A 23,701-nucleotide genomic window follows, 5' to 3' on the forward strand; every position below is an offset into this window, starting at 1 on the left:
CTGCTTGTCTCTTTTCATGGAAAGGTGGGCACTGTTTGCCTTGTAAATGAATATTTGAGAGTGACTAGATTGTAGGGCCCTTCTGTTGCGTAATATCAGGATTATGTAAAACACTTGTTCTTTGCCATTCATCCTCTAACGTGTATCTCGCTGTTAATTATTTAGCATTGGTTACTCACAGGGAGAGAGCACGTACGTCTCTTCCCCGCCGACGAGGTTTAATTCCCAGTCCTACATCCTGATCCACGGCGCTTTTAACTAATCAAGTGTTGTGCCAATTCCAAGAATGAATATGATGAGGTTTTCACAGCAGGCCTTCCACCGATAAATGAGTAATGCTGTGGTCACACCTAATTCATGAAGCTTTAATGTTTCTGCTCATTATATATATATATATATATATAAATAAATAAATAAATAAATTAATTAGTGGGGGGGGGATTCAATTAAAAATGTAAACTATAGTTTTGTTTTTTATTTATCAGCTTGTCTTCTCATTTTGCCTCTAGATGCAACAGCTGAAGCTTCCAGGTAAACCAGTGTAGGCTGTTCAGATAGATGGATATTTAGTTCAAGACAGTGCAGGTCATTGTTTGCAGATACAGACTACTCAAAAAGAAAAATTAGATTCGGTTAAGCTTCAGGGGTATTGCAGACTGACTCAGTTTTGTTGTCATTTTATTGTGGTTTTTCACAAACCCATGTGACTTTGAAGATGGCAACTGACAGCAAGTGGGCAAAACCTTGAGGACCATCTTTGAAGCAACCGCTTAAATGCAACAGTATCACATGTTGATATGCAAACAATGCTTTTGATTGTACTGCAGTATTCAACCACTGTTTACTTGGTGTGCTTGTCACTACCAATGCATGCCATCTCAGAGGTCCTCAGTTGGTTTCAGGTCCTATTGTCACTTTTATTTGCACCGAAGCAGATAAAATGGATTCACAAAAGTTTGTGCTTACTAACAGGACAGATTGATATCCATGAAGTTAAGCTGAATTCGTGTTATGCTGTCATGATACAGCGTTCCCTTAATTTGTTTTTTGAGTGTTGCAATTAGAAGAGGTAATTTGTTCACTAGCTGGTGGTTTCAAGATGGCTTTTTGAAACCACCTCGTGCACACACTGTTTACTGCCTCAAATGTATTTGGTTAATGGAACTCAAGCGACAAAGTGGAGGATACACAGAAATCTAAAGGACTGCACTTGATTATTGTAGTGATTTGCACTCACTAGTGCTCTAACTGTGTGTTACAAACTGAATAACAGAGCTCTGGGCACACAGTGAGTCCCAGGAGAGAGAAAACAAGGGGTTCAGTTTTTAACATCTGAACTATAACCTCGTTCATATGCAGCAATGAATAATCCGACCTTGTAAACTGTAGTTAACGGACAAAATAGATGGATTTTAGCTGATCAGTTGCAGCTGTTCAGTCATTAAATTTTTCTGATTCTTTAGTTCTATTTCTTATTATATTTCTATGTGAAACAGTAGTCTTACAATACACAATAGCTAACCTGACAGTGTAGGTTTTGTATCTTAAAAAATCCCTAGTGCTGTGGCCCCAGCGGGAGAGTGATTTAGGCCTGGTGTGCTGCTGGGCTTCAGTACTATAGTGAAAACCCTGTTATTTTTTGAGATTAGTCATTTGCTTTGCTGCACTAACTGATTCTTTTTTTCTTTTTTGGGGGGGGGGAATTCACCAGAGAGCTTAGCTTATCAACTATATATATATATATATATATATATATATATATATATATATATATATATATATATATATATATATATATATATATATGCACAGCACTGTATATATATACAGTGCTGTGCAAGCATCTCAAACCACCCCTCACTTATTTACTTCCAAGGAGCCAGACTTACCTGTATTTCTTTTTTTAAGTTGTCATTGAGCAGTAGTTCTTCAGACTTTATGAAGGTCTTTCAAAGTTTTTCTTTGGATGTTGGCAGCTTTTTCACTCATTTTCAGTCCAGTTCTTGGTCTCGACTAATTTCACAGGAATGTTTTTCTGTTTATTTGTTCTGTGAATCCTCAGTTATTTAAAAAAAGCATCTATTCTCAAAGGATGAATCGGACAACTTCGCAAAGATCTGTTAGAAGATTTTTTTTTATTAAAAAAACAGACATAACACAAAAGCACATAATTTGCTCTGTATTTCTTAGTTGAGTCAGCAAATAATACATGAGGTAACAGTTTAAGAGGCATGAAATAGTATTTTTGCAGTTGATTCCCATGAGTTGTTAGCATCAAACTTGCATGTTTTGGCATGCTGTGCAGTGTGTCCTGAGTGGAAGACAAAAGAGTGGCACTCCTAAAAGCTGTCTACACCAGATGTATCTGAAAGACATAGTAAAAACCTTAAAACGACGACAAAAAGAACAGCAAAGATCTGACACAGAGCCTGAGAGATGCATCTGGCTCTTCAGCTGATCCGTCTGCTGTTCACTGAAACTTCATCAGAAATGATGAGGATGGAATTAAGAAAAAACAGATTTGAATCCATCGTACAATACTGTCTTGAAAGCATCTGATCGGTGACATCTTCCCTTTTCAGCATGACAATGATGTGAAGTAGTGAATTTCAGGTGTACTTCAGCTGTTTCCCATAATGCACAACAATTAACTGAGTAATAGGGCTGTGCGATGTGACCAAAATCTCATATCCCGATATAAGACATCTATCGTCCGATAACGATATAAATGACAAAAATTTAACATTTTCTGTAAATTCTGTGAATCTCGGGCAGCTCGACTTGCGTGGAGTGTTTCCAGCTGGGCGTCGTGTACCTGGAGTCGAGTGTTTTAACTGATGCATGAAACGATGCATTTTTAGACATAAGTTGTAACGGCCGCCGTTTTCTTTGTATTTATTACACGGCGTGCTGCGGGGAAAAGCCTGTTCTAACGTTTGAGTCTAAGGTTTAATTTTTAGCACCTGACGGCTATTTGATGCTTCTCATCCGTAAATACTCTGCATACTCTTTCATGTGATTCAGTTTATTTTGAAAAGTCTCAACAGGATCCTGAGCTTTATTGTGAAAGGTTTATGTGGAAAATAAACAAGCGGACACGGGTTGGTTTTACCGTCGTTGTTGCTAACAACAAAGCATAGAAATTAATATAGCCACTACAGTCACCATCAAAACGATGAACATATATTGCCGTAAACAGTTTATTTTGCGACACCACGAAACAAACGATAGCGTAAAATGAAACGATAGATGTTTTTATATCGTCATCCGATATATATCGTTATATCGAACAGCCCTACTGAGTAACCTGCATTGTCTTTTAGCTAAAAGAAGCTTTATTCTGTTTTCGTTTTAGACGCAGAGCACAAATGGACTGGACCATTTTTCTTCATCCAAGCTGCAGACCCCCAGCTTGGGCTTATGAAGGCCTGGAGGGACGGTGACTGTGACGGCGGGGGGGAAGAATGGGCTGAGGAAGTGGAGCTCACTAAGCAGGCCGTGGAGGCCATTAACCAACTCAGACCCAGGCCGAGATTCATGGTGCTGTGCGGAGACTTGGTCCACGCCATGCCAGGTAGGGGTTAGAGCACAACAAAGAAACATTTACAGTTCTTTAAAAATGTTGCAAGGTTACTAAATGATTGTGTTAGTGGTGTAATATTTTATAAAAATGAAGAGGTAGGCTTGACAGTTTTTCACACAGTAAAGTTTTACCGGGCAGTCTTTGTCATTTTTCAAGGATTCAGAGATTTTTCAACAGGTGTTTAGGGAAAGCACAGAGCGTCCTTCCTGCTGTTCCTTCGTAATGAAACTCTGAAGTGCATCGCCTTTCGCTAAACACTAAATTACTTTTAACTTAACTGAGCGAAAGCACAACAGCCAAAAGAGGGGAAAAAAAGAAAGCCACAGCAGCGATGAGAGGTTCCCAGTGGATGTACAGCCATATGGACAGGAAAAACAAGATAGCAGCATCAACCAGTCTGACTGCCAATTATCTGCGAATGTTTGGGGACATAATGTGAACTCACAGATGCCGAACTGCATGAGATTTAGCTCCGCTTAGCCTCTTATGGTCTGACCAGATTATACAGTATCGGTCCCGGGAGTGCTATCCCATCGCATCTGGGATGTCACTCCAGCCTGTTCAAAGGCTGCACGTATTTCAAAGTGTTCAAAATGTCTTTCCCAGGTTACAGATAACAGCATGTTATTGAGAACCACACGCTGTGATTTCATGCACTGAACAGCATTTCAACAATACAGCTTGCTTCATACTTCATTTGGTAATTTTCTCTGTACATATTTGCTGAGGAAAGAATACAAACTGAATGACTTTGTTAAGATGTAAGTGATCCGTCTAGACTGTTTTGGTCTAAGTTGATGTGAGACGTCTGCCATTTTGGCATCTTTGAAGCAGATGTGAAGAACAAGGGGTGGATCCGACTAGGCAACTGAGGGACACTGAATACTAATACCCTGCTTTATTGTCCTTTTTGACTATTGGGAACCATAAGCCACAAAATGAACCTCATTTTGTATTTAGTAGGATTTGAAAGTAGTGTTTGAGACGATCGACTCTGCAATAAAGTGCTTATTGAGGTAATAAAAAAAGGGCTCTTGAAAGTCTTCCCATAGGCTTTCTTTTTGTACCTACAAGAGTCGCCCCCTGCTGGCTAATTCTATTTCATGGTGCACTGTGCTTTTCTGTTTTGACAAGATTCTCAACACCACTGTCTGAAACGTAACCCCAAACCATGACAGAGCCTCCACTGTGTTTTACAGATGGTTGTAGACACCCACTGTTGTATCACTTTTTCTTTTCTTTTTCACTTTTTCAGTTTTCTAAGTTTTTTAGGGACGTGCACAACATGCTGAGAGGCTCCATATTCAATGTTTTCAGCTAGTTTGGGATTCTTTGGGAGACAAAGAAATGTGTTTTGTGAAAGGCTGTCAGAAATAAGGATTCTGCACAGTTATGTGAGGACACAGCATTGTAGGGCTGCTCGATTATGGCAAAAATGATAATCACGATTATTTTCACTGAAATTGAGATCTCGATTATTTGACGATATTTATTTACCAATAACAATGTATTGAATAATGGCTTTAAAGATTGTCATAAAATAGTGTGCAAATACTGATAACAGTGCAAATGTTTGCAATATAAAAAATAAATGAAAAATGTAAACATCTATGTTTAGTGAACTTTGCAGTGTTGCTCTGTGGTGCAGCTACGACACTGTAGCAAAGTTTACACACTATGTCTACTTGATCCACGTCTGACTCCACGAACCCATAATGTTTCCACACCACTGAAGGTTTTTTTTTACCTCTCTTTTCAACCAACGGCAGTCACTCTCCTCTCCAAATAACTTCTGCTTAGCTTTCCGAGCTTCCCTCTGTTAGCTCCTCTTAATTGTTGTGATGCGTGTTCGAAACGCAGAGAGGTGCGCTCGATTTGCCACACGGAGCAGCGCGAGAGTAAAGCACGAGGGAGGTGCTAATAATCGCCTCAGTCCTTTTTAATGATCGTTGAAAGCCCAGATCGTAATTTCGATTAAAATTCGATTAATTGAGCAGCCCTACAGCATTGGTTCACCAATCATTTCATTGGAATGAAAATGAGTGAAAAAGCAGCAAATGTCCAAAGGAAAAGGTCTGAAAGACCTTCAGAAAGCCTGGAGAACAATTGCTCAGGACCACTTTAAAAAAAATTGCAACTCAGGCTCTCAGAAGAAAGTGTGAAGAAATGAGGGATAGTTCAAGGTTTTTTTTTTCACAGTTCTGTATAATGTAAACTGTGTGCTTATATTTGCCTTTATAAGCTGAAATGTTACTCAGTTTAAAACAGCTGCTGCATTGTGATCTAAACTGTGAACATATCGTTTCGGTCTGATGTTTGACTGGTGTTACTGTACGAAACAGGCAGATCTGACTCTACTTACACTTCTCCCACTGTGGGTTTTAACTTATGATATGAGGGAAGCCTCGACATCCCCGATAAGTCCCTTTAACCCAGTATGAAATACATCAGTCATAATGGTAAAACAGTTATGCTTTTTCTGTTAAGCATGGTCACAAAGAGTGCAGGGCTCACCTGACCTGAAAAATCAGCACATGTATGCGTCTCTGCTAATATTAAAGTGGCAACTGCCAAGCATATAACAGACATGTGTTTTTTTTCAAATTCAGACTCATTTCCCATGTGTGGTTATTAGTTATGTGTGAGTGAACATGTATATCATAGTTTGTCTTGAGTTTTAAACCCACCCCATGCAGCACCTTACATCTGTGTCCACTGCTGCAGATGTTTTCAAGAGAAACAGAGTTTTGTGATATTTATGCAAATGTTGAATGTAAACACATATATATTGAGATAACCCTGCTCTAATTCATTTATTCCACGAAGAACATCAGCTTTGGGACTGTTCAGCCTCAGAATAGTTTTCACTGAGGGTAGTGAGGTAGGTTTGAGCATTAGCTTTCTTCTGTTTCCCAGCCAGAGTCTGTAAACAACGTATTCCCATTTGACAGTAGCTGATATTTATCTATGAAAAGCAGAAGGTTTCTGTCTGTTCTCACGATGCTGATGCTGATTAGGATTTCGGCTATCGATCAGACCAGACAGGCTTTAAATTCTCGCCCAATTTAAAGGAATCCGTGCGAGAAAGATGCCGCTGTGTTGCGGTGCTACGACTCTTGCAGCTTGAAGGCAAAAGAAAAGAAAGAAAGTTAGTTCTGCCCATGAAGTCTAGTTTGAACACATCAGACCCCCCTGTGACAGCATGCAGTATTTATCTATAAAAAACACCTGGGTGCCTTCAAGCTATTTGCAGGAAGAGAAGATTTTTCTTTCACTTTTTTTTTAATTTTTATTTTTTTAGTTGAATTATTCAGTAGAAGTCTGCTAGCTGCAAATGAAGGTTTGTTAGGCTATAAACAGTATATGTGAATGGGCTGCACTTGATTCTGTCTCTGTCCTATTCTCTGAGGTAAAGATCGTAGCTATCTTGTAAGCAGCACAGCAAACCTGTGAGTGTGTGTGTGTGTGTGTTTGCCACAGTGGCAGCTGGTTCCCCCCAATCCTGTCACCTGATGCTTTCTGAATCGTAACTGAATTTGAAAAAAGCTGGTTACCTTAAAAATGCCTGAATGTGGAAACGCCACAATCACTGTGTTGCCCACCTTGTCTGATACCGAGACACCAGGTTTGACTCGTGCTGCGTCCAGTCCTCCCCTCTGCTTGTCTGTTTCAGTAGAACGTAGGATGATTTACACCACATAACCTTTAAATAGAAAACAAATTATTATACTCTTAAGGTAAAGACATCAAATTTACACTTTAGCTGAAGACGATGGCTCTGTGTTCTTGATTTTCTGAGTGTGCAGTCTGACTTTACAACAGGTTATGAGGAACGGGCTGACAGAGCCCACTGCAGGTTTAATGCTTGATGCAAAAAAGCGCCGCAAGCCGTTAACCAATGCAGACTACCTTTGCATGAAAATTAGGGGTCTAAAGTGTGGCACCTACCTGCCTGGCTGGCCTCCAGGAAGGGACACTGAGAGAAATCAGCAAGCAAACCTGTCTCCCTCCATCTCTGCATGTCCTTGCTCTTTCTCTCTCTGGGCTCTGGTGACATGTTTGATTGGATCGTGATGAAAGTTTTATTCTGCCTAATCCTGGAGACCATGTAAGATATTAAAGCCAATAAGAATATTTATATGTGGAGCAGTATGCCATTAGTAAAATGTCCTTCTGCTCCCCATTTTCTAAAATTTGACTCGAAGCAAACTATTCATATTCAGCAGAGATGTGGTTTGGCTTAGTCACAGAGGTACTCTTCCCCCCCGTCTTTTTTTTTTTCTTTTTCTGGGTCGTAATGACCACCAATTTTAGCTGCACAGCCACAGTCATGAACCCTCCCGGAGCTGTCTCCCACTATCATCTAGCTGAGTCTGGCTGTAGGCATCCAAGTCTCCTTATTATCCCCATGACTGCACCATTTAAACCAAAAACATGTCCACATCAGTTACCCCCCCGACACACACACACACACTCGTCTCCATGTTCCTGCCATCTCCCCTTATGATCAGTTGCATTTGGAGGTCAAAGCGCGATCTACTTCGCATGTCGTCATACAGTAAATAGTGTAAGCATCAGGTTTAAACCTAAAGACCTCAGGGACCTTTAAACGCCGCGGCGTCAGCTGCTGTTACTGTCAGCACCAGCAGAGCAGGTTGTGCGTGCCATCCTCATTACTCGCCACGTCTGTCACTCGGCTGGCAACTGGGCCGCCGCATTGGTAGGAAGGAGGGAAATAGGTATTATAGCTGAAGCTGCTCCTTCCGTCTCTCGGCTGACATTTCCCCTTAAACTGTTTATTTACAATACAGAATGAATGTGTGGCGGCCAGGGGAAGCTGGCTGTCAACCGGCATTGTCAACACCGCTGCCTGTCGGCGACAGGAAATTGGCAACTGTATTTCTGCTCCTACAGATTTCATCTCCCTTCGCCGTTGCTCCTCACAGTGTCTTTTTCTTTTCGGTCTCTTTCCTCTATTATCTGTCTGCTCTCTTTAGTAAACCGCTGCGGTAACATGCCTCATACCCTATTTTGACAACCTTCATTTGCAAGTCTGACACTTACGCAAACATGCTGATTAATTCTTGCCTCTGATGAATCTGTGTGAAGCATCTATGTGAATTAACTGTGTGTTGAGGGTGTAAAGGTCCTGTCTTGTAATTGTTAGGGAAGAAATGTATGTGTGTGGGTGTAAGTGTCAGTTTCAGGTTTAAATTTATACTGTAGGAAAACTGCGGGCTAAGTGGTGATGTCTTGGTATAACAAATGATCTTCCTTATCAAAGACTTGAGCGGACTGACGGATTTGTTTGCGTCCCATCGCAGTGGTCCACAAGGAGCGACCCATTCCCCAAAACGAAAAGTTGTAGAAAGTGTCTCATCTAACTTCATCATGTCATCCAGACCTTTACTGATAGCACGTTCCTTGATTCTAATTCCCTGTCTCCTCTCCTCCACAATCCCAACTAAACCCCCAAGAGATGCTTTCTCTTCTCAAGGACTTCCTTCAATCTCACCTAATTTTCTGTCTGCCGTTGCCGCCTCTCCCTCGCTTAATTTCACTTTCCCGTGTCTTTCTCTCACTTACTTTCAAAGCTGACAAATGAAGAGGATAAAGAGTAGGAGGGGGTGGGGGCAGCAAAGGGAGGTGGTGGGGGTGGGAGAGCCAGATATAGAGCTGATTAGATTAGAGAAACATGCTGGACTTGACACTCTCCTAATGAGCACTACAAAGGATTCAAGCTGTGTCTCTGGGGGTTCTTGAAGGATGTTACGCATAATACAGCAGGGAGAAATGTTTAAGTACGCATGTACACGCCTGTGTGCAAAACTCGGAAAGGTGAAGGAGAGGTTGCCTTGGGACTTCCCTGTCCCCTCTCTGTATTTGTGGAAACTAAAGGTGTACTAACTGCAGTTTTCTTGGGTGATTTAATTGTTAGTTTATTCTGTTTTTTGGTAAAAGTCTGACCTCACAGTGGATCAAGTGGAATCTGGCTGATTTCAATCACCAGTTGATTGACTCCAAAGAATTAAAAAAACAGGGTTTTGGTGCCTTATCCGAGTCCAAATTATGGTAGCAGTGTGATTAAATATAGTAGTCTAGACATTCTTTCCGTGAGCCACATCCTCTGGGCCTGAAGGTCGGAACAGCGATAAACACTTTTGTGTTTTTGCATTGGCTGCTTCTTTTCAGGCATAACGTTGTCTTAATCAGATCTGGGACTGCTTTTTGGGTGACAGAGAGCTCCACTCAGTCCCTAATACTACAGGGAGTGCAGAATTATTAGGCAAGTTGTATTTTTGAGGAATAATTTTATTATTGAACAACAACCATGTTCTCAATGAACCCAAAAAACTCATTAATATCAAAGCTGAATGTTTTTGGAAGTAGTTTTTAGTTTTAGCTATTTTAGGGGGATATCTGTGTGTGCAGGTGACTATTACTGTGCATAATTATTAGGCAACTTAACAAAAAACAAATATATACCCATTTCAATTATTTATTTTTACCAGTGAAACCAATATAACATCTCCACATTCACAAATATACATTTCTGACATTCAAAAACAAAACAAAAACAAATCAGCGACCAATATAGCCACCTTTCTTTGCAAGGACACTCAAAAGCCTGCCATCCATGGATTCTGTTAGTGTTTTGATCTGTTCACCATCAACATTGCGTGCAGCAGCAACCACAGCCTCCCAGACACTGTTCAGAGAGGTGTACTGTTTTCCCTCCTTGTAAATCTCACATTTGATGATGGACCACAGGTTCTCAATGGGGTTCAGATCAGGTGAACAAGGAGGCCATGTCATTAGTTTTTCTTCTTTTATACCCTTTCTTGCCAGCCACGCTGTGGAGTACTTGGACACGTGTGATGGAGCATTGTCCTGCATGAAAATCATGTTTTTCTTGAAGGATGCAGACTTCTTCCTGTACCACTGCTTGAAGAAGGTGTCTTCCAGAAACTGGCAGTAGGATTGGGAGTTGAGCTTGACTCCATCCTCAACCCGAAAAGGCCCCACAAGCTCATCTTTGATGATACCAGCCCAAACCAGTACTCCACCTCCACCTTGCTGGCGTCTGAGTCGGACTGGAGCTCTCTGCCCTTTACCAATCCAGCCACGGGCCCATCCATCTGGCCCATCAAGACTCACTCTCATTTCATCAGTCCATAAAACCTTAGAAAAACCAGTCTTGAGATATTTCTTGGCCCAGTCTTGACGTTTCAGCTTGTGTGTCTTGTTCAGTGGTGGTCGTCTTTCAGCCTTTCTTACCTTGGCCATGTCTCTGAGTATTGCACACCTTGTGCTTTTGGGCACTCCAGTGATGTTGCAGCTCTGAAATATGGCCAAACTGGTGGCAAGTGGCATCTTGGCAGCTGCACGCTTGACTTTTCTCAGTTCATGGGCAGTTATTTTGCGCCTTGGTTTTTCCACACGCTTCTTGCGACCCTGTTGACTATTTTGAATGAAACGCTTGATTGTTCGATGATCACGCTTCAGAAGCTTTGCAATTTTGAGACTGCTGCATCCCTCTGCAAGATATCTCACTATTTTTGACTTTTCTGAGCCTGTCAAGTCCTTCTTTTGACCCATTTTGCCAAAGGAAAGGACGTTGCCTAATAATTATGCACACCTGATATAGGGTGTTGATGTCATTAGACCACACCCCTTCTCATTACAGAGATGCACATCACCTAATATGCTTAATTGGTAGTAGGCTTTCGAGCCTATACAGCTTGGAGTAAGACAACATGCATGAAGAGGATGATGTGGACAAAATACTCATTTGCCTAATAATTCTGCACTCCCTGTATCTTATAACTTTTAGGCCTGCTGCCCTTTCAAAGAAATTCATTTCAGACACGTCCATCAGTGATCCCACCTGTTGAGTTCAGTTGCAAGCTTTACACATCTTCATCTTTTTTGGTAAGGCAGCATTAGGTAAGGTCACTAGTATTGATGAGTCTGCGCTTTTGGAAGAACAAACTAATCACAGTAATTGTAATGCACGTTTGATGCTCTCTAACAGAGAAAAAGTGAAGAGACCTTTAACCTTTAACCTTTAACCAGTGCAGGCTCAAAAATGATTGAAACTGTAGAAAATTAATTCTTGAGGTTATCTTTAGCTAAGAAATCGCAGCATGTTTCAGATGATAGTTCACAAGTTTTGGAGTTTAAAGTGTTTTTCTGTGAATTTCTTCTCAGCCATAATTAATGGTATAAAAATACTCACTGTGGCTGCTTCTCAAAAAACCTTTACTTGTGTTCATGGCGTCCGGCTTCATGGTTCTGGACTACAGCTATTTGTCCTGCTTATGAAGCTGTTCTCCACCCGAGTTGTGTTGCAGCTTGAAGCAGATCTATTATCACAAGCTGCAGTCCATGCCTGCTTAGTTAGAGTCCCATCCATGATGCTTTCAATGGTGGAACGAGAGATGGTCTGGAGAGGCAGCTGAATGTTAGCTTGGTTACCAGCAGCTAAACTTTCAAAATACCCTCACAACCACTTTATTAGGAACACCTGTAAATGCAAATATCTAATTAGCTAATGACATGGAAACAACTCGATGCATTTAGGCATGTAGACACAATAAGGTCATGATTTACTTTATGACCACAGTGTACCCATCTTCTGATGGTTGTTTCCAGCAGGGTAATATTCCATGTCACAAAGCTTAGTTTTCCTTAAACTAGTCACTTTAACATGGCATTGTAAACGGATGGCCTTCACGGTCACCAAATCTCAGTCCGATAAAGGACCTTTGGGATGTAATTTGTGGATGCGCAACCAACAAATCTGCAGCAACCTTGTTGAATCTATGCCACGAAGCATTAAGGCTTTCCTTACTGGTCCAATCCAGTACTAACAAAGTGTACCTAATAAATCAGCCTGTGAGTGTAAATTTAAGGGGGCTGTCGACTAGTATTAGTACAGTATAGTTTGTACAGGGCAGATATATCAGTTGCCAATATGTACTTGGGCAACTGTAGAAAACACTATTTACGTCATTTTGCGTTTGTGAGATTGTATGAAGTATTTAATATAACATCTTCACTAAGATCTTGCCAAACACCAGTGCCACATCAGCACAAGCACAACATGTCAATGCATGCTTGAGTTAGTCACAAATATAGAGGCCACAAAATACAGTTGTTCAAGTGTAGAAAATGTATACAACAGCAAGACCCCAGGCACTGAGGACTCAGTGCAGCTTCGACAGCCAGTCTTTAAAGGAAATTGAGAGAAGTGCTTACAGTGTTGGACAGGCTCAATGAGAACCTGCCAAAGTCTCCTGTCAGGTTTTGAGAATCAGTGTTGCAATCTCATTAAGTGAACAAGGCCTTTCAGTTAGAGCCCCACGGGGAGTGGAGAGCAGCATTGTGTTTTTATTTGCGTATACCCTACATGTGCTGCATATTGCAGGGAGGAAAGTAGGGCAAGACAGTGCTGGCGTTAAAAATGTTTGTATGAAATGGAATTTCTCGCTATTTCTTATATATGAAAAATCCTTATCATTTATTTTATTTAGTGATGCACAACACATCTGCTTTAACCACTTCTTTCATATTTTATACGTCCATTTGGGCAAATTACATATAGTGCTATTAAAAGGGAAGTGAAGAAGAACGTAATGCACGGCTAATGTCACCAGATAATTCTAAATTAAGATTTACACTAAATAACCGAGAGAGAGATTGTGGTCTATTGAAGGACACAGTGGTTGTTCCTGTTTGCTGCTACAGACAGAAAAAACCCATCTGTGACTTAAAAATAATTTCCTTTCAAGTGCAGCAACACATCTTCATCCAAACGAGCTGCAGTTGTTTCACTGGGCCTCTTATCTTACTGCAGTCACTCACACAACACATCACTGTTAGCTGGAGCAAGATATCTTAAATGCAGATGGGGCTTGGATGAGGATTGGTTCGAGCTGTGTCACAGAGATTGTTGATTCATGCTTGTACTATGTCAGCAGATGGCTGTAATTGAGGGCAGGCAGGTGGTGGTGTGAGGAAGCAGAAGGCAGCACAGCGTCCCTGCCACTGTGTGTCGCAACCAGTGCTATTTATTCACATTTATTTATCAGGAGAAACGTAAGTGTGGCTAGATGCTGTTGTTGAGCCCAAAATCCAGTACATTTGATAAGTGTGAACGTTGCATAGAGTAGTCGAGCACAGCGTGACAGTCAATCTCAAAGGGCAGAGGACGTCAACATCTTTCGACTATTGTTGTCGTTCTCTCCGGTCTCACAGAGACACTGGATGTTTTACAACATATTTGGAAAAAGCCTCCATTTCTGCACCACCTCATAAATCTGTGCGTTTTTCCGATTTCGACTCTCGCATCTGCTACCGTGCATGACAGATGAGGTTTCCAGGCAGACGCGAGTGTCGAATAAATCCAAAACAGCGGTGGAAACTTGAAGTAGTACTCAATTATAAAGTTAGCTGTACAAACTTTATCAGTTGTTTTACATTTTCAAGCCTGTTCAAGTGCTCGATAGAACCTCAGTCCCAGAAATGTTGGGACACTGCGCAAGATGTAAATAACAACAGAATGGAATGATTTGCAAATCTCACAAATGCAGATTTTATTCACAGTGGAACATAGAAAACATGTCAAATGGTTAAACTGAGTCATTTTACTGCTTCATGAAAAATATCAATAATAGCAAGTCGTCTGAAAAACATTGGGACAGGAGCAATAAAAGACTGGAAAAGTAAGTGCTGCTAAAAAGGAACAGATGGAGGAACATTTTACAGTTAATTGGTTTAACTGTTAACATGTCAGCATATGATCGAGTATAAAAAAAAAAACAGCATCTCAGATTTTCTGAAGTAAACATGGGCAGAGGTTCACCACTTTGGAGAAAAACTGAATCTGCAAATGAAGGAACTCTCTCATCATCAACAGAGCATAATGTCATCAAATGATTCTGAAAATCTGGAGAAATCTCTGTGCATAATTGACAGGGTCGAAAATCAGAAGTGTATTCCTGTGATCTTGTGTGCAGGCTCAGTCAGTGAGCAGTTTCCTGCAACATCAACAAATGCAGCTTAAGGCTGTATCATACAAAGAAGAAGCTTTATGTGAAAATGATCCAGAAACACTGCTGTCTTGACTAGATCCAAACTCATTAAAAATGGACGAGGCAAAGCGGATAACTGGAAAGCATGGACACCGCGTCTTCTGGTCTAAGAGGAGAGAGACTAGCTGACTTGCTATTAGCATTCAGATAAAAAGCTTGCATCTCTGACGGTAAAACCTGTTCTGTAAATTTACACCTTTTATCTTCTACAATTTAATCCCAAAAAGACATGCTGACAGATTTCTTTCATTTATTACAGCAGCATTTCTTTGTCACGTAGCAAAACTGAGACTTGCTGTCGAAATTGCACTTTTTCTTATATTAGGATATGTCAGGGATTAAATATGTAGTTGCATTGGATGTGTTGTGAATAATCTATTGTGAATGACATTGTTTTTATTTACATTTTGTAAAGCGTCCTAACTGTTTTTTGGCATTTGTAATCGAAGATGAGAGTATGCAACATCAACACACACACACACAGAGGAAAGATCAATTGTATCTAATGTGGAATCTCCCTTGATTACCTATTATGTATTCACATTTAGGCGATGTCAAGCATAAACATGTTTTGCTATTCCACTGAGCAAATCCACTGGAGCAGCTGACAAGGTCAGGTACCTTCCTAAGGGGCATATTGATGGTGCTAAAATATACAGTAGACTGATTCTCATTCACCCATCCTAAAGAAAATGACCTCATGCAAATTAAAACTTGTAAATAAACGAAGAAAATCAGGTACTGTAATCTGTCTGTACCAGCAAAGTTGCAGAGAGTGCTATCAGCTGGAACAGTTGCCTAACAATCTGTGCGCCCCCGGTTTTTCATCTAAACTTCATTAGTGAGACGGCCTTTGTTTGTATGTAATTGTGGCAGCGGTCAAATATTGTGATTGTGAAATAATTAATCCGCTTTGTTGTGGCTTCAGCTGTCATTTCCTTTCATCAGGATTATACTTGAAAATATCAGGTCAACCGGGAACGAAAAAAGCAAGTTTGAGTTTGTGCTGGCATCAGAGAAAAACCACTTATCTACTTATTGATAATTTGTAAGGCAGTTTTATTCATGCAGAACTAAATTATTTTGATGTCATTTGTGTTTCGCACAAATTAAATTTTTTGCTTGTTTTCGTGATAGTTGTGGAATATCTTATAGGATGGCAATTAAATTCTATCTTGGAGCAAAACTAACAACTCATTTGTTTTGGTGAGTAACATTGAATAAAAATCTAGCATATTTACAAGGAAGCTCAGTGGGCTACAGTTGAATTTGGACTCAGTTTAGCATTAAATTCCAAATAAATGTCAAACTCTCCACCTGCACTCATCCACAGCGACATGGTGTTGCTGTTCAATAGTTCAGAAGTAATTTGACTACACGGTCAATAGTACCATGTCCGCAAAAAGAAAAGAAAACTGAAAGTATTACTAGTGGTACTATAATGATGTTATGAAAGTGGGCCCAACCAAAAGGACTATTCACTCCATGATCATGAACAACAAGAACAACAAGTGTATTAGATATTTTACGTTTGGAAGCTTTACCTGCAGAGGAGTACCAAGTGACAGCTCCAGGATGCATGGTGGTCCAGTGGCAGTACTGTTGCCTCACAGCGTATGGTCCAAACTCTGGCTGGCACCTTTCTGAATACCTCCTCAAACAGTCTGAAAATATTAATGTTTGGTTAATTAGCTCTAAATTAGCCGTAGTTAAGAGCAGATAACTTGCTTTTGTTGCGTAGATTAAGTCGATATGTGACTTGCAGTCTACAAAGCACCTTAAGTGGTCAGTAAGATTGGAAGAGCGTTGTATAAATGTCAGTCCATGTTTTCCCTTTTAATGTTTCTTAAACTCTACACTTTCTCCCACTGTCACGAATAAGATGTTCTTTGGGGAAAGGCTCTTATGTAATGAGCCCTATCTAAATATCCGAGGAAAGATTTGCTCCAAAACTAGGCCAGTAAAATAATTACTCAGATGAATAAAAATGAAAAGAAATATGAGAGGGAAGAGAGAGAGAGGACCGGGGATAACACAAGAGCAGGGGCTGATGGGTTTGTTTGATATAAATTCAAAGTTATAAATAGATTTGAGAGTCACCCATTCTCTGCCCTTTATACACTCTGGGATTGAATTAATTTGGCTCAGAACATTACCCATTTTTGGATGTTTACCCTTTTTGTGAACTCCAGGCTTATAGCGTTTTTACATTTTTTTGGCGGGGGGAGGTGTATTTAAAGCAAATAGCCTCGTATGTCTTCACAAACCTGAATCTGGAAAGCGGTCTACACAGCTGTTGCCTGCAACATGTGGACCGAGAGGATACCGCCAGAACACCACTAATCATGTCAGTAACCATGGTGATATGAAGTCGAGCTGTACTGAGCATTCATCATCCTTTGAGCGCTCTCATCATCATCCATATAATCTCTCTCTCACTCTCACGTTGTCCTCATTCACACTTTTAGGCTGTCTTTGGCTCATTTCCACCCGCATACAGTAGGATGCTTTTCTTAATCAAACATCTGTTTTTTAGGTCCAGGTCGTAAATTGTTTGGTTTTATGTTACCTTTAATCATATGTGTGACATTAACACATGCCATGTTGACAATAGGTTTTCTGTTATTCTTCCTTTAGGTACACCCTTTAGAGAAGGTCAGGAGAAAGATCTGAAGGCAGCCTTGAAGGGGACCGATCCCTCCATTCCTCTGGTGTTTGTCAGTGGAAACCATGACCTGGGTAACACCCCCACTCCCAGCACAGTGGAGCAGTATTGCAGGGAGTGGGGGGATGACTATTTCAGCTTCTGGGTAAGCAGACACAAACCATAATTAGTAGTAGCAGCCTGTAGCAGTGGTTGTAGGATGAATGGAATATTATAATGACGGGTACCTGCGAACACCATCTCTGCTCTCACAGGATTAAGAATAGCAAAGGACCAAAAACCCTGCACCTGTTTTGGTGTGTGACATTAAATATGTTTTGGTTCTATTTTCCTCAGCATGTATACCATGTATGGCTAATGTCATTTAGACTACTTTTGTGCATTAAACTTCCCTGTACTTTGATATTGCAGTTAAAAAATATATGTATATCACGGTGTGGTCCAGTTTTTATGGTGGCCATTTAGACCTCTTTTACCAGAAGTTGTACAAGGGAGCTTTGTGACGATGCATATTTCAGTTATAGCAACTGTTTCTTGGTAACATAACAAACTTTGATGTGGTGCCATGGGCACACAGTTGGTAAACTTAAAAGCATTACTAATTAGGATTGCAAAGTTTTTTTAGATTAGGCCTGCAAAGGGCAAACATAAGACCAGAATGCATAGTATATGGACAGTATATGGTTCCTTAAAGGCCTTGCAATTTGTGACATGGCTAATGAGTTTTATACATGTAGTTTAAAATGCATGCCAGAGGTATTTTGCTAAAATTCTGCATGGTTGGAGTGTTTTTGCCACTGCGCATTCACCAACATTTTTATTTTCAGCAATTAGGTTTTGGATAATCTATAGGAATATAATGTTAAATTGGGTATAGGGACGGCAGATGAAATGGGAAATGATTCAAGTTGTTGTTTTCCTCTCTTGTTTTCTTTTTCTCACACTTTTGCCGTCTCAGGTGGGCGGAGTTCTCTGCCTGGTTCTGAACTCCCAGCTGTTCTTCGACGCCTCGGCCTGCCCTGAGCTGAGGGAGGCTCAGGAGGCCTGGCTGGAGGCGCAGCTGAGCAGAGCATCCTCCTCCTCTTCTACGGTAGGATGGCATGACCCCAGCGTGATTGAGCCTTTTTAAGCCATGTGGGCACATCATTTGAATTTCTGTCTTTAGAGATCTTGTGATGTAATCATCGCTCACATCTGTCTCCATTTAGGAACCTAAACCCAAACACATCCTGATATTTCAGCACATTCCCCTGTACCTAAAGAGTCCTGATGAAGAGGATGACTACTTCAACCTGCAGAGGACAGTCAGGCAAAACCTGCTGGACAGGTTCAAGAAAGCAGGTAGGAGACCAGAATACAGAAAATTATGGGGGTTTTCTGATTTCCTCTCGTTAAAAATTGGCAGCCTAGTTCAGGTTTGTGCATTTGGTTAGAATTAGAAGTCGCAGAATAGATAAATCAATTTTACTATCTTAAATGTCAAGCATCTCTGGCTTCCACAGCTCTGAAATAAGAGCATTATTATTTGTTCTTTTCTTTTCTTTTAGAATAATGGATTTAGGCCAATGTGAGTGGTCTTAAGTTTCTTGTCTTAATACGTCTTAGCTGCTATTCCTATTAAACCTGTTCATTTTAAGCATATCTCACTGAAGCACAGTTAAGATCCCAGCCCAGAGGATTAATATGTCATTATCCAGCAGCCTCAGGAAGAGCTGTTGGCGCACACACACACACAATGCAGACATAATTGAATTAATTATTCCATTCACTTCCTATAAGGAGAATAAATCCTTAATCAATCCATTGTTGTAAGCTTATAAGAGAACGATACAGAAGTAGTGGGCAAAAAAGAAAAAAATAACCCTCCCTCAAGGACAACACGTCTTTAGGTAGAATCTCAGCGAAGGTGCGTCAGCCGGCTTTGCGCTGCTGACTGACAGCAGCCACCACTCAGTGCCGAGCTTTTCAATCATGCATCAAGGTGACAGACGGTGGATGGTTTTAATTTCATTATCCATCCATTATTTCTGCACATATTTAACCATGTTGGCCCGTCTTGGTCTGATGACCCTTCTCTCTCATAATTGATCTCTCCTCCAGGGCAACACTGCTTAAAATTTTAAAGGGCAGTCTCTACAAGCTTTTTCTTATCATGAGCAGGAGGGTATTGCTGTAGAATGAGCTGGTGCCCTTTTTCTTACCCGCACTCTAGTGCCCTGCTAGCAATTATAAACACGGGCCACATACAGAGCAAGCGCTCCATGAACTACGAGCACGTAGATTCATACTGACAACAGACGTGCAGACGTGCTGATTTTTAAATATATGGTATGATTTTCTCAGGCGCTTAAGTGCGATGTGTGATACTCCTTTATTACAGCAAGGTAAGGAATACTCAGTATCCATGTTTCCTCTGACTCTTATCTATACTCTTATCATGAGTATAAGCCTTTTTCCCTTCTTCAGATGAATGCGCTGTCTGAGAATTTTTCAGGTCAGGGGTGTCAAGGGGTATTTTCAGTAATCAGTCTGAAGTCAGATTGTTGTATAAGAAAGATGAACTATAGATATGTGTCTGATCTTAAAAAAAAGAAAAAATCTGGTTTTCCAGATTGGAGAACAAGATGGCTGCTAGGGTGCAGACACACAGCTTGGCAGGTCCTGTGCGTTTGCCAAAAAACCCACCTAAAAAACCATCTAAAAACCCCTGGATCTTGACATCAACTTGTCTTTTTGTTTTTATACATTTTTATCTTCTGTGGAGTTCGACATGTCCAAGAAAGCTGGATAATTATACCACTTTCCCAGCCAAATGGAGTCAACATCTTTTGTTCACAAGATTCTTGGATTGTGGTCATGCTAGACCACCCCCAGGTAAACATGAACAATCAAATATACCACATCTGTCGCTGGAGATTCTGAAACTTGTTCTGATGCTACTTTTGGCTGGTGATATAGAACTAAATCCTGGACCTAATTCAAACATCAGTGATTTGGACTGGCTACAACTAATTAGCCTAGTTAGCCTAGGCCTGCCTGGGCCTCCATCTCACCTGCCTGGGCCTCCACCTCGGCTGCCTGGGCCTCCACCTCAGCTGCCTGGGCCTACGTTTCAGCTAGCTGGGTTTTCACCTCAGCTGCTCGGGCCTCCACCTCAGCTGCCTGGGTTTCAATCTGGGCTGCCTGGGCCTCCATTTCAGCTAGCTGGGCCTCCACCTCAGCTGCCTGGGTCTCCACCTCGGCTGCCTGGGTCTCCACCTCAGTTGCCTGGGTTTCAATCTTGGCTGCCTGGGCCTCCACCTCAGCTGCTCGGACCTCCACCTCGGCTGCCTGGGCCTCCACCTCGGCTGCCTTGGCCCCCAACGCGGCTGCCTGGGCCCCCAACGCGGCTGCCTGGGCCCCCATCTCGGCTGCCTGGGCCCCCACCTGCTGTACCCAAACTACAGTCTCCGGTAAAGGGTTTCTCATCATTAAATGCTCATAGCATTGTCAACAAAAGGACAAGAAATCCTGCTATTAAAATTTACAGAGGAGCAAAGATCTGCAAGACATTTAATCAGGCTGAACTAATCTGGGACAATAAAAATAAACCAAAGGGGCTTCTATGTGGACACATTAACATTTGCAGTATGTTACCAAAGCATGAGCAACTGGAACATATTCTAAGCAATTCCAATATTTCTATTTTGGGTATCTCTGAATCTTGGCTCACAAGTTCTTCTCCTGAGTCTGCGGTTGTCTTTCCAGAATACACAGTATTCAGAAGGGATAGAATTGGAACAAGAGGGGGAGGAATACTTGTGTATGTAAAAAAAACACCTGGATTGCTCTTTACTTAGTTCACCAATAGATGTCGAAATAGAACATATTTCTGTTAAAATCACTCTTTCCCCAGAAATGTCATTTACGTTGATCTGTTTATATCGCCCTCCTTCCACAAAGAATATTTTTTGTGAACAACTACAGATATTACTTAAATATCATGCTATAAATAATAAGTCTAATGAAATAATTGTAATGGGAGATTTTAATGTCAACTGGGACTGTGAAAAGGACAGAAAAACACTCAAGGACATAATGGAGACTTTGAACTTTACTCAACACATTGAACAACCCACAAGAATAACAAGACACTCTAAAACTAAAATAGATCTGGTTTTCAGTAATAAGCCCAAGCAAATTATTAAATCTTATAATTTTATCACTGGTATTTCAGACCAAAATTTTATATTATTTTCTAGAAAACTTATAAAATCACGGGTTAAGAATGACTTTCAAAGTTCATCTAATAGGAGATCCTTTTATGAATTCATACCAAGAAGTCAGCGACAAAATGTAGCAGAAGCATTAGCATCAGTTAACTGGGAGCCTTTATTGTGTAGTGATGATCCACAATTCTGCAGCAGTCAGTTCACTGACATTGTTAAGGATGTTATATCAACATACTCCATTAGAGGTCAACAAAAAATAAAGACAACATCTAATTTGCCCTGGTTAAACAAAGAGTGCAAGAATTTAATGAAAACAAGAGCTCAGTTACTAAAGCAGTTCCTGAAAACAGGTCTAACTCTGGATAGACAGAGATTTACTTCAATGCGGAACAAAGTAACAAGAAGTTTGAGACAGGCCAAAGCAAAATTTTTTATAAATATAATTGAAAGAGCCAAAGGTAATGGTAAAGTTATCTGGCAACACTTAAATAAATTACTTGGCCGTCATTCAAACAAAAGCAAAAATACAATTGAACTTTATCTAAATAACTCTATTGTTAGAGAGCCTCTATCTATTGTCAGTAACTTAAACACTTTCTTTATTTCATCTGTTAAGGAGATCAGTCAGAGCTTTGACTCAGTCGTATGCTCTGATAATGTGAATGATGTTGGTCAAAATTTGTTCACCATCACTCATATTTCAGACACTGAAGTTGCTAAACTAATTACAGGTTTAAAACAATCAAAAGCACTTGATGTATATGGTATTAACACAAACTTCCTAAAGGAACATATGGATTTTCTTGTACGTCCAACAACTCATGTTTTGAATATGTCTTTCAAACACTCCATTGTTCCAACAGATTGGAAAATTGCTGCAGTTACACCAATTCTCAAAGCAGGTGTGAAGACTGACATTGCTAATTATCGCCCCATAAGCATACTCCCGGTCGTATCTAAAATAGCTGAGAAGTGGGTGGTTAAACTCCTCACTGCTCACCTAGAAAACACCCAACCCTCATTACATCCGTTGCAGTTTGGCTTTCGGGCACATCACTCCACAGATACTGCCCTGTGTATTTTAGTGGAGAACTTGAAGAGCTTGCTGGACAAGCGCCCCTGTGTTGGAGCTGTATTTTTAGATCTGAAGAAGGCTTTCGACTCTGTAAACCATCAGATATTGTTGTCCAGATTGACTCAGTTTAATATCTCCAGTCAGGCTCTTCAGTGGTTTGTCTCATATCTTTCACACAGGAAACAGTGTGTGGTGTTGGATGGGGTTAAATCTCCATATTTAGACTGTGATACAGGGGTTCCTCAAGGATCTGTTCTTGGACCCTTATTGTTCTCTCTTTTTATCAATAACTTACCTGAAGTCTGTCCAAATATATTTACTCAAATGTATGTGGATGATGCAGTTATATATACGCAAGCAAATAGTGTCCAGCAGGTGGCAAAAGATCTTACAGCTGCTTTAGCATTAATGCATAGCTGGCTGGAGGACTCATGCCTAATGTTGAACACCTCAAAAACTGTCTGTATGTATTTTTCAAAACGCCCCTTAAACTTGAAGCAGTCAAACATATTCCTGGATGGAGTAGAGCTTGAATTAGCTCCAGAATTTAAATATCTTGGGGTCATTCTAGACCCAACATTATCCTTCAAGAGTCACATAAATAAAGTGTCCCAGGTACTTAAATTTAACAATCGAAATTTTAATCATATACGTAATAATTTAAATATGAATGTTGCAAAAACTTATTTTTACTCAATGATCATCTCTCATATGGACTATTGTTTGACGTCCTGGTCACTTGCTTGTCCAACAACACTTAAAACTATTGAAAACATTTATAAAAGAAGTTTAAAACTGATTGACAAAAAACCGACTTCCCACCACCACTGTCATGTGTTAAAAAAACATAAATTACTGAACTTCAATAACTTAGTGAAACTTAAAAGAGTGTGTTTAATATATAAAGTCTTACAGTCCCTTGCTCCACCACCACTAAAGCAGTTCATTAGGCATAAAGAAAGCTCAGACAGGACCACTCGAGCTTCAATCTGAGGAGACTTGTTTATACCCCACAGACGGACAGCATTTGGGCAGAACGTCCTCTCTGTCAAGGGAGGCCATCTGTGGAAC

The 23,701-nt window shown here is 40.6% G+C and overlaps 1 protein-coding gene across 2 annotated transcripts in view; it reads left to right on the forward strand.

The window, feature by feature from the left end:
- Positions 1–23,701, forward strand: part of cpped1 (calcineurin-like phosphoesterase domain containing 1) — a 60,656-nt gene that overhangs the window by 4,524 nt on the left and 32,431 nt on the right. Inside the window, exons 2-6 of one of the 2 annotated variants that reach the window (XM_040023137.1) lie at positions 3,356–3,574; positions 17,317–17,489; positions 18,303–18,434; positions 18,553–18,685; positions 19,956–23,476. In XM_040023137.1, the coding sequence (XP_039879071.1) occupies positions 3,356–3,574; positions 17,317–17,489; positions 18,303–18,434; positions 18,553–18,685; positions 19,956–20,062 (764 nt within the window). In that variant the 3' untranslated portion in view covers positions 20,063–23,476. Of the gene's footprint in view, positions 1–3,355; positions 3,575–17,316; positions 17,490–18,302; positions 18,435–18,552; positions 18,686–19,955; positions 23,477–23,701 lie in introns of those variants that run through there. The other variant, XM_040023135.1, reaches the window with a different exon arrangement.

This window comes from Simochromis diagramma, unplaced genomic scaffold (assembly GCF_900408965.1).
Source record: "Simochromis diagramma unplaced genomic scaffold, fSimDia1.1 OVJJ01000208.1, whole genome shotgun sequence".
Classification (NCBI taxonomy): Eukaryota; Metazoa; Chordata; class Actinopteri; order Cichliformes; family Cichlidae; genus Simochromis; species Simochromis diagramma.